General features: G+C 32.4%; 1 protein-coding gene and 1 non-coding gene across 2 annotated transcripts; one reads left to right on the top strand and one right to left on the bottom strand.

Moving 5' to 3' along the window:
• Positions 1-2217: 2217 nt before the first annotated feature.
• LOC110105197 (beta-galactosidase) lies at positions 2218-10280 on the top strand. The gene is made up of 19 exons (XM_020834594.2): positions 2218-2634; positions 2734-2829; positions 2938-3050; positions 3134-3200; positions 3301-3393; positions 3483-3626; positions 4630-4718; positions 4810-4915; positions 5939-6026; positions 6947-7065; positions 7162-7326; positions 7551-7720; positions 7825-7934; positions 8021-8130; positions 8228-8338; positions 8420-8521; positions 8605-8810; positions 9379-9697; positions 9792-10280. Exons 1-19 carry the CDS (start codon positions 2455-2457, stop codon positions 9915-9917), a joined length of 2514 nt encoding a protein of 837 aa, XP_020690253.1. The 5' UTR covers positions 2218-2454; the 3' UTR covers positions 9918-10280.
• On the bottom strand, positions 5298-5368 carry TRNAC-GCA. Its single transcript has one exon. It is a non-coding gene; the product is annotated as a tRNA-Cys (tRNA).
• Positions 10281-12260: the final 1980 nt, after the last annotated feature.

Raw genomic sequence — 12260 nt, 5'->3', positions numbered from 1 at the left:
TTGCAAGCCCCCTCAGCTCGATACTCACCAATAGACTTGACCATGCATAAATACTTATTTGAACCTACTTAGCACTACTAAACTTTCTAAGAGATATATCATCAAAGTCATAGAGCTCCATTCTTCACTCAGCTAGTTAGAATGCAACATGTGTCTAGGATAGCATGTATTGATAATTATTAAATCAACATATTTTTTATTCTTTCAATATGTAGCATTTCCTATAGGCCTGAGATCCATATAAATATAGAGTGAAAATGCCTATTTTGGATTTTTAACTTAAAAGGGGATTTTGAGCTTCTTGAGAACTTATATTATAAATTTTCTTTAGTAAACAATTTTAACTCCATTCTCAAAAAGAATTCAAATTACCCTTCTCAAATTTCATATACTAGTAAGATCTGGTGTCATTTACAAACAAATTTTGATCCAACACGATAGTTCAATTAGATAAATAGATAAATTTTGGATGGTATGCATGTAATTTCCCCTATTTTTTAAGAAGGGATGCGTAAAAATGATAATTATTTTTTGAAGCATTATCATAATCATTTAACAAATTAATAAATTGACACAAATATGCTTAGTAATGATTTTTCATGATGGTTTATCAAATACAACATAAAACTCGAAAATAGTAAAATCAATTTTATTTTTCAATTTATGTCAACATTGAAAAACAAATTATTTCACAAATTAAATGACTCAGCCACTCAATTCTTATCTAAAATTAACTTAGCTTATTTTTCTTTATTTAATATAAATTTTCAAATATGCACCCTTATGTGATCTCAAATAATTACATATATATAGTTTATTAATATTATTATTTATTGTTATTTAAATATTATTAATTTTAAATAATAAACATTTGTTAGCATCAATTTATTTAGTTTAAGGTATTTTTTAATCAAATATATATTTTGATTTTTGACACACTAAAAAAAAAAGCTTTACTTTTAACATTCCTAAAGTTTGAATTTTAAATGCTCAATTTTACCCCCATTTTTATTTTTAAAAAAGAACAAAGATGCTTAGATGAAATGTGACCCAAAATATTTGATGAAAGATTTGAAAATAAGACAAGCTTTACTTTCTTATTTACTCATGAAAATTAAAAAGAAAAAAGATTAAAAGAATAATTTGAAAATTCATGACATTTTTTTTGTTATTTTTTTCCTTTTGTACATAATAGCCTTTTTTAAATTAATACAATTTCTTAAATTTAGGCTTCGTTTGAGACATCTTTTTTTACTGCTTTCTAAATTATTTTTTTTGTTAAAAAATTTGTTGAAAGCATTGAAAAAGTAATGATCAGAAGCAGTTCCAACCGAAACCATAATCTATGTATAATATCTTATCCAATAAGTAATGCTTTAAGCTTTAAGGGTTAAAAAAATGATTTCATATTAATTTAAGGGAAAGTTAAAATTTCAATTTCATCACTAAAAAGAAGATAAAGATAAAATTATATGCATTCCAATACAAAGTGACATCATAGTAAGTTTGATTGTCTTTAGATTTATTCTGAAATTAGTGCTACTTATGATATATAAGAATATGTTGATTTCAGTGTAAATTTAAAGACTTTCAAGTCTTCGCGATAACGCCAATTACATCATGATACTTTTACAATAGATTGACTTACATGTTACGAAATTTTTATTTATTTATTTATGATATGATTTAAAGATTTTAATGATATTAAGTATGTAAATATAAAAAATTATATTTAATTACTTAATATAAAATCTTTAAATCATATATTAAATATCATTACTGTTTATTTATCTAAAAAAAATTTATGCATATATGATGTGCTTCAAATATTAAAATATTATATAAATAAAAATAAAATTTAAATATTATATATATAAGAATTTGTGGTGTATATGTAATTACTTTTTATTTAATTGTAGGTTCAAGTGTTCAACACTTGTCATGCATAGTTTTTCCATTTTATTTTTCAATAAAAAAAGAATAAAAAAACAGGTGGCAGGATTAGTTTGCCACGGATGTCAGCCCAAATCATAGAGCTACAGGTGGCCGGCCCATCAAACTCTGGCCCACCTAAGAACTGGCCCACCCTATAAGTTCCTTCCCCTCCGCTGGCATTAATCAAATATGTTAAACAGTTAAAAAGCATCTCCTTTTCACACTTCTTAAGTTCTTTACTCATTCCTTCTCTCTCTCTCTCTCGCTCTCGCTCTCTCTCTCTCGCTCTTCTTCCCATCTTTATTATTACTACTAGTTTTAGTAGTAGAAAAATCGCTAGGCTCCGCGGAGAGAAGAAAACGCCGAGAATAAACAAATGGCTAACAGAAAGAAATAAAGAAGAGAAAATAAAGGAAAAAACAAAACTTTGAAATGAACTTTGCGGTTATATAGAAGCAGAGCATCCGTGCTTCTCTCTTCAATATCCACTCCCTCGCCTTTTTCTTTCCATTCGCCGTCATGGCCTGGAAGGCACTAACGGCGTTTGCTGTGGTGCTGACGGTGTTTGCTCTGCTTCCGCCGTGTCTTCTAACTCCGGCCGCTGCCTCTGTTTCCTACGACCATAAGGCCATTATCATTGACGGGCAGCGACGGATTCTCATCTCCGGCTCTATTCACTACCCGAGGAGTACACCGGAGGTGAGCTCGTGCTTTCACTGGGAAATGTGGCTTCTTGGTTTATTTTTTGCTCATTTTCTTGCGTTAATGTTCGGTTTGGATGTATTGGTTTGTCTGCAGATGTGGCCGGGTCTTATTCAGAAGGCAAAAGATGGAGGCTTGGATGTGATTCAGACCTATGTGTTCTGGAATGGGCATGAGCCTTCTCCTGGTCAGGTATTCACCATCAGTACGCAAGGTCCCTTTTTTTTATCTACCTTTCTTTGTTTTCTTGCTTGGTTTTGATAGATTTTTCTGAGTTTTGGTTTCTGTAAATTGGTTTAGTATTACTTTGGGGAAAGGTATGACCTTGTTCGGTTTATAAAGTTGGTGAAGCAGGCTGGCCTTTATGTTCATCTCCGCATTGGTCCCTATGTTTGTGCCGAATGGAATTTTGGGTAAAGCTTTTTTTTTTTTTCTGATTATATATGGACGAATGTTGCTTGATTCTTTTCTGAACTCCTGGTTGTTATATTTGCAGTGGCTTTCCAGTTTGGTTAAAATATGTTCCTGGCATCAGTTTCAGAACTGACAATGGGCCTTTCAAGGTTACGATTTGCTTCATATCGATCTGTCTTTATTTTTGGGATAAATTTATCATCTTCCTGCAAAATATAAACTTTTGATTCTATTTTATTATGGAAAAAGGCTGCTATGCAAAAATTCACTGAGAAGATAGTCTCAATGATGAAAGCTGAAGGGCTCTTCGAATCTCAGGGTGGCCCAATCATTCTCTCTCAGGTATTCTCGATTTCCATTAATGATTCTATCTGTTATCTAATTGATGAATTTAGAAGCTTGGTATCTGAATTGTTCAATCCTTCTTTCAGATTGAGAATGAGTTTGGGCCATTAGAATACAACGGCGGAACTCCGGCGAAATCTTATGCCAACTGGGCTGCTAGCATGGCCGTTGGCTTGAAGACTGGCGTTCCATGGGTCATGTGCAAGCAAGACGATGCTCCTGATCCAGTTGTATGTTTATTTAATACTCCATTGTTCTTCCATTCCTTCATACTGTGACAGCCTTTCTCTACACTCATTAAATAGCACCAGCTTCCTTCTGACTTAGACCACCTTAGGTCCCACTGCACATGACTTATACATGCTTGTTTCTTGTTTTCTGTACTTGTTTTACTTTTATCATTACTGTTCTCAATTCCTTTTTATTGTGGTTTTGCATAAAAGAAGTTTTGTTGTTGATATTTATTCAATTTGTCATATCTTTCAATGTTTAAGTATTGAGAACCAAATAGAAGACTAAGACTATTGATGGATGTTAATCCCCATCGTTTTTGGTTCCTAGGAAAGTAGTTTGCAGTATTGCATTATATTTATTTCATGTTTTTAATAACCTATGATTGGCACTTGGCTTCACAGATTAACACCTGCAATTGCTGTTAAATTTTGGAGTATAATTTTTGCTCTACGAAAAAAAAAAAATGCTAGAAAGATTTAGGCTTCGTTTGGGATGACTTTTTTTATTGCTTTTTAAATTAGCTTTCTGGACAAAAATTTTAATTTTTGTATTAAAAAGTTGTTTTAAGAAGCAGAAAAAAGCCGTCCCAAACGAAACCTTAATCACAGGTGTCCAATATTTATGGGTCATCTACTCGTCTCCTTAAAGACGCTTTGAAGGCTTTTGATAATTTAAATTACAATTAGGTGTATAATTCCTTACATTTAAGGCTTCGTATGTGACGACTTTCTCACTGCTTCTTAAAATAGCTTTCTAATTCAAAAATTAAAATTTATATACTAGAAAGATGCTTTAAGAAGAAGTAAGAAAGTCATCCCAAACGAAACCTAAATAATACAAAATCTACTGCAAAGGCGACAAGAATTATCAATCAATTGCATGAATTTGTATTAGAATTTGTGTTTGTGCTATGATTTTTTATTTTTATTTTTGCAGTGATGTATTTGTTATCTTCATTTCATGTTTTGAATAACCTATGACTGGCACTTGGCTTCACAGATTAACACCTGCAATGGTTTCTACTGTGACTACTTCCACCCAAACAAACCTTATAAGCCCACCATGTGGACTGAGGCTTGGACTGGATGGTAAATTTTCTTTGGCGTATTATTTCACTTCATAGCATTGGCTGTCTAATTAATGTTCCTATATAAAATATTCAGATTTTCTTCTGTATAGGTACACAGCTTTTGGTGGTCCAGTTTCTCACCGACCTGCTGAAGACATGGCCTTTGCTGTTGCAAGGTTTATTCAGAAAGGTGGATCCTTTATTAACTATTATATGGTAAGAAAGTTGTATATGTAAGATTCAAATTCTCAAATTCTTATAAGAAATTTCCTTAAGATTAAGTTATCTAATTTTTACAAGAAGTTGCAACATGCATTATGAGTTTTCTTACTTTTGTAAGAACTCACATTCCAAATTATGCAAAAGAAATCGAAACGAAAACATGAATTTACATAAATCTTAAATCCACAAGATCTTAAACAAGATGATTTTCACAAAATTTTAATCGGAAGAAAAACATACATTTATTCATGATGAATTTGGTTAATTCCAAACTACGGTTTCTCTCTTTTTTTCCCTTGCCTATGCTTTTGCGGGACAAGGATTCGTCAAGTTCGATCAACAGGATTAAGAAATTCCAAGTCTTTTTTTGTTGATCAGGCGACACCCAGATTCGAACTGGGGATAAAGGATTTGCAGTCCCCCGCCTTACCACTTGGCCATGCCGCCAAATTCCATCCAAAATGGATAAAGAAATAAAGAAATTCTATATTCTTATCTTTCTAGAATTTCTAGAATCCTATTTATTATTTCTTTATTATTATTCTCTTTCTATTCCTCTCCTCATTTTGTTTTGATTTGAATTTTTTACTTTCTGAATTCCTTTTCTTTTTGGATCTTGAATCCCGTTGTACTTTAAGTTCATAACTCCAGCCCATTCCCATAACTCCCCATAATGAGAGAGATATGACCAGTAATTATTTCCTATGGATTAGTTATAATAACCGCTCATATGAGTTATTTGATCAAACGGTCCATAAACGATTGATCAAATTATCTCTTCTTAACCAATAGGATTTCATATAAAATAATTAAATTTCAATAATTCAAATATATGAGCCACTTAAATATTTATATAATTAAATATATATACTTAAATAATTATTACAACATCTTGCATAATTATTATATTTAATTATTCTAACAGTATATATAGATATGCCTTAATTTGATTTTAATTTTATCCAGTAGAAATGTTGAGCTTTTCCTTAATCTATCTGCAATTTTTTATTTCTGCAGTATCATGGAGGAACAAACTTTGGTCGCACCGCTGGCGGTCCATTCATTGCAACTAGTTATGACTATGATGCTCCAATAGATGAATATGGTATATATTAATTGACCTTATCATCTATTTATTTAATGATACTTATGCAGTGATTATTTTTTAAGAACAGTAAAAAGTGCATTTTTTTAAATATTTTTTCTATGCCCACTTGAAATAAATGACGGGCAATGAATAGACCTTCTTGATGGCCTGCATGTCTACTTGACCTCTTAAAAAACTTTATCCCATGCTTTTTTTAAGAAGATGGTTGTTTTATCATGTAAATCTACATAGTTTTTTATTCATTATAAATGGCTCTTTGCTTGTAGATTAAATTATATGGCTTATGGATATTGTTAGAGCTTGTGACTTGGATTATGTGAGGTTTGGACCTAAAAGCTTCAAGCGCGATATATGTGATAAATTTTTTTTTGGGAACGGGGTATCCACCCGCTGCCACCTTCAAAAAGGGGCTTAGTGGCGTGACTAATCTTCGGCTGACTTAAAAGAGGCACCCACCCCACAAACCTCCTGACCCGCACTTGATTGGGCCCCACTTAAGAGGCACTGCCGCTCGAGAGAGATCGAGCACTGATTGAGGGGTTCCCAACCGTACTCGCCCACCAACTAAGCTAAGCATCGGTGGATATACCATTTTAATTATGAGAATTTGTTGGGATCTGCGGTGCTACTAAGGAGATTGGGCTCATAAGCAACCTAACGGGGGTGGTAGATCCTATTGTATGGACCTTTATTATTATGTTATGTAAGCTGCCACTCTCCTGTTGTATTAGTTTTTGATATTGTTAATTCTTCTCTTCAGCTCATAATTTTCTACCATGTAAATTTGAGTGTTTTTTTCTTTGAGTTTTGTCGCCTGTTTTTTTATGTTAGAATTACACATACATTTTTTAAATAAATTTATTAAATAAGAATTTTGATATATTTGAGCAAGAATAACAACTTTTTCTCTGAACTAGGAATACTAAGGGAACCAAAATGGGGACATCTCAGGGATCTACATAGAGCAATTAAGTTGTGTGAACCAGCTTTGGTTTCCACCGATCCAGTCGTGTCGTCTCTGGGGCATTCTCAGCAGGTTTAATGTTAAGTTTAAACATCTGAAATATCAAATTATAATTTTTTTTTTTCTTTCAAATTGAGACTTTGGCTAACTTAAATAATTTCTTTCCAGTCTCATGTATTCAGGTCAAATTCCGGGACTTGTGCTGCTTTTCTGGCCAATTATGATTCACAGTCTTCTGCAACGGTAACTTTCAATGGCATAGGCTATAATCTTCCTCCTTGGTCCATCAGCATCTTACCTGACTGTAAAACCGCAGTTTTCAATACTGCAAAGGTAAAAATTTGTTCTTTTAACATTTTCTCTCTCACTATGGCCTATTGCATCATCATCTTCTTGTTAGTTCTCCTTTTCATAGAAAGTTTCTTCTTTTCATTCCTAACCTTTCCCCACATTAAAGAAATAAAAATTGTAAAAACTTCTTTTGTTTGATTGGGGTTCTGAACTTTTAGGCTAAAAATTAGTTTTTTCCTCTCACATTTTCCTCTTGCAAATTACAGATAGGAGCTCAGACCTCACTGGTGGGCATGCAACCAGTGGAAAACTTTTCATGGAAATCATATAGGGAAGAGACCAATTCTCTAGATGAAAGTTCCTTTACTAAAAATGGATTGTATGAGCAACTTAGTCAAACATGGGATAAATCAGACTATCTTTGGTATACAACTTTGTGAGTATCGAATTCGATATAGCCATTTTCGATTCTTTTCATTGTATAATCCTTACTCTCATGTTCAGTTTTCACTCTCAACTCTTCCAATCTTTATTTTTCAGTATCAGCATAGGACAAGGTGAGCAGTTCTTGAGGACAGGAAATTATCCGGTCCTTGCCATCTCTTCGGCCGGCCATGCTTTGCACGTTTTTGTCAATGGACAATATGCAGGTAGAATGAAAGTTCCATATTAGATCCTGATAATGATAAGAATTTCTTAAGTAATTAATTATTGTCATATTTCATTTTGGTTTCAGGGAATGCTTATGGTAGTCTCAGCAATCCAAAATTGTCATATAGTGGTAAAGTGAATTTGAGGGCTGGAAGCAATAAGATCTCTATATTGAGTGTAGCTGTTGGACTCCCAGTATGCTCTTTTCATATGAATTTTTTTGCTATTCAAACATCACCAAAGTTTATTAAAGATCTAATACGTTTATGTTGATGAAAATTCGAAAATTTAGAATGTTGGATCTCATTTTGAGACTTGGAATACTGGGATTCTTGGTCCAGTGATTTTAAGTGGCCTCAATGAAGGAAACCGAGACCTTTCTCATCAGCAATGGACTTATCAGGTCAGTTATCCTCTCTTTCATTCTCCAATCAGTACCAACAATATTGAAAGTTGAAACTTTCTGATCGACAATTCGATTTAGGTTGGAGTGAAAGGTGAACACCTGAGTCTTCATTCCTTAGATGGAAGCTCCTCAGTTGAATGGGGAGATGTGTTTCCTAAGCAACCTTTGACATGGTACAAGGTGAGAGATGGAAATTTTGCTTTCATTGTTAACTGAAGAAACAAGAAAAATGAAATTTCTCAAAATTGTTTAATTTCCTCCAGGCTTTCTTCAATGCTCCAGGTGGTAATGAGCCACTGGCATTAGATATGAGTAGCATGGGAAAAGGTCAGATTTGGATAAATGGTGAAAGCATCGGTCGTTACTGGCCTGCTTACAAAGCATCCGGTTCGTGTGGTTCTTGTGATTATCGAGGCACATATAGTGAGAAAAAATGCCCAAGTAATTGTGGGGAGTCATCTCAGAGATGGTAAGCAATGTCATTCCTTCAACTAAATATTTGAATTTATTAGTAACTCTTAAGATAATGATAAAATCGTAGAACAAAATCAAAATACCAATGATCTCAAGCATGAGACCTATTAATTTATGTGATTTGGTGAGATCCACCTATGAACAAAACTGCACAATGATCACATAATCACTAAATTTTAAAATAAATATATGGAGAAATTACAATTCATATATATAGACAATACTAGTACTTTGTCTGTGTTAATGATTGAAAGAAAATACAATTGCTTGTTGTAAACATGAGGGCTGAATGTAGAGAATAAGATGTTGATATTGCTTCTCATTCTCTCTTGTCAGATCTGCTACAAGGCTTCTTTCTCTTTCTCTTTTTGCTTTAGTTGTGGGATGCTTGTAACTGTTGATTTGTTCTCCCTTTTCTAGTTGCAGAATAAGATAGTAGGTGTGAAAAATCAAATAGAAATGCCTTTTGAGTTTTATAGTGGCCAATATTAAGATTTAAAACCAAAATGTATATAAGATGATTTAGACTTCATACTTAACACTAATGATACCAAATGTGTTAGGTATCATTTACCTCGGTCATGGCTGAAACCAACGGGGAATTTGTTGGTCGTGTTCGAAGAATGGGGCGGCGATCCAAGTAAGATTTCTCTCGTTAAAAGGACTGTCAAGAGCATTTGTGCCGAAGTTACAGAACGGCAACCAACATTTGATAATTGGCGAAATAAGCAAAATGGAAAGCCTAAAGCTTATCTGTCTTGTCCTGCTGGGCACAAAATGACCAGTATAAAGTTTGCTAGCTTTGGAACTCCTCAAGGAGGATGTGGAAGCTATGAAGAAGGTAGCTGCCATGCTCAGAAATCACATAATGCATTTACAAAGGTAGTACTTTCTACACTATCTCCAGTTTTTTTACATATGATGCATTGGAAACATTCAGGTTAAATATCCTAATTTGATTATCAATTTAACACAGGATGGCTTGTTACCGAACTGCTTGGGACAGCAAGCTTGCTCAGTAGTTGCTGATTCTGAAGTTTTCGGTGGAGATCCGTGCCCAGGAATGGTGAAAAAGCTTTCTGTCGAGGCCGTCTGTGCATAAAAGATAGGTCGTTATCAGTTTAAGCATACAGAGGTGACATTCACTTCTCATTTATATAGCATAATTCATCTAAGCACATAAATTTTTAAGATATATTGGTTGCAAAAAGGATGGAAACTTTGGAGGCTGCTGATTTTTACAGTGAGTTATTGAAGTTGCAGAAACTGCAATTAACTGTATTTAGAAATCCACCAAATTTGAAAAGATGAAATCATTCTTGTAAACAAAGATGCAAAAGGCATAGAGGCCTTCATAGCTTTGTAATTTAAGGATGTTAGTAAGTTTTCCATGTTTGAATTGTTTACCTTTTGAATGGTCAATTTTATCATTAGATGAAGACATTTAATTAGTACTCTTACAAAATAAATTGCTTTGATATGTACTGAACTTCCTTTTTAATTTTCTTCTCAATCATCATTCTTTTTTTCTCTCTTGAAGCACAAATCAAGCACATTGAGTAAAGATTATTACTGTCTATTAAGAGTTATGATGAATAGATACTTTAAAACTTAGAACAATTGAGAAAGTGATTGAAGGGTGATTTTGCAAATGATTTTAATTATTGAACTTCAATCCTCAAGGATTCTTCTCTGGTTATTTGTTTAGTTATACTAATTTTTAATGGTTTATTACTCTATAAACATATATTGATATGTCATTTTAATCTTTATTATTATTGGTATCACCCTATTTGTTGCTATTTACTTTAATGAAATATTTTACTAGTTCTTTAAAAAATAACCCCAAAATTTACTTAATTATGAAAATCCCCTCCCTCAGCTTGAGATATGATAAAATTTTGAAAGATTAAGGCTCTGTTTGAGACAACTTTAGGCCACTATTTTTTTTTATCTGCTTTCGAAAGATTTTACTAAAAAAGAACTTTACAAAGCAATTGAAAGGCGTCCCAAACGAAGCCTAAAAATTTACTAAGGCTTCGTTTGGGCCGGCTTTTTTAATGCTTCGTAAAGCAGCTTTTTAGTATAAAAATTTTAATTTTTAGAATAAAAAGCTGTTTTTAAAAGCAATAAAACAGCCGCCCCAAACAAAGCCTAAATTGGGCTTGTAGGTTTAATCAAGGTGAATTGGGGTTGGCTAACTTAAGGGCAAATTAGAAAGGGGCCATGCCTCTCAAAGCTGGTGGAAAGCAATGTAATCACTACTGTTTTTATATTTAGGTGGTTGAGAAATGACTCATTGAACAAACACATTAAATAGGCCAAAGTGAAGGCCAGTATTTTAGCAGTTGGTCAGTAGCTTTCTAAAGTCTTGGCATGAAATTATGGTTTCTTTCTGTTTGAAAAGGACATCTATATATAATATGGAGTTTATGAACTTATTATTTATATAACTATTTATGCCTTATCTTCATTGGTTATGAAATTAAATATTGAATGATTGATGTAAATTTTACTATTATAGGTTTCTTATTGTTGTACTGAAATTGTAACGCAAAAATATATTTGCAGAAAGCATTCTTGCTTATGAATATTTTTGCATAATCAACTCAATAAGGGTGCAAATTAGCTGCATATAACTATATAAGTTAATTTATTTCTGGGATCTTTTTGTTAATTTATTTTTTTTATTGTTGGTGTTTGATTGATAAACCTTTTTTCTATATTTAAGATTCATTATTATGTAAATTATTCATGAATATAAACGAGCACAAATAATAAGAATATGATTATATATAAATTTTTTTCTCATGTAATATTAATTATAGTCTAATTTTATTAATTATTTTGGACAGGATTTGATGTTTTTTTTTCAAAATTAGTGATGATTATACAAATCTTTGTAAAACTTACCCAAATAGCATCCCATAACAAGAAGCAACAAAATGAAGAGAGGGGAGACATCCAAGAAAGAAAATAAGATTTTTTTTTTTTCTGGGAGCTTGTAAGGGGAGTTCCTCGGGTTCTTTAAGAAGGAAGAAGTGTTGGTATTTTTAGTTTTGATAAGAGAACAAACTATGGATCATAGCAAAGAATAGTTCTTTTTTGGAACTCCCACAATGGAGAGCAGAAGAGAAATTATATCGATAACATTTCTTTCTTTACATCTAGCCCTTATTTTTGTAGTAAATGTCTATTTTCTTTCTTAATTAAATAAAGTGGTATCTCTGTCTATATCTCAAACTTTATATGAAGTGTAATCATTTGTATACTTTCTTTGAAATTTAGTGAATTATTTAATATTTATGTGACCATTAACGTATGCTTACTTAAATCAAACCACATAAATTTTGTTTTATTTTTTGTGGTACTTGATCTAATTTTTTAGTTATTGTGTGGTTCATTATACTTGTTGGGCTAAGGCATACTCTTTTTTTTTTTTCTA

The sequence above is a fragment of the Dendrobium catenatum genome, unplaced genomic scaffold (genome assembly GCF_001605985.2).
Source record: "Dendrobium catenatum unplaced genomic scaffold, ASM160598v2 fragScaff_scaffold_370, whole genome shotgun sequence".
NCBI classification, from domain to species: domain Eukaryota; kingdom Viridiplantae; phylum Streptophyta; class Magnoliopsida; order Asparagales; family Orchidaceae; genus Dendrobium; species Dendrobium catenatum.
The sequence above is the reverse complement of the archived record's forward strand: the minus strand, read 5'-3'. Positions and strand labels throughout refer to the sequence as shown.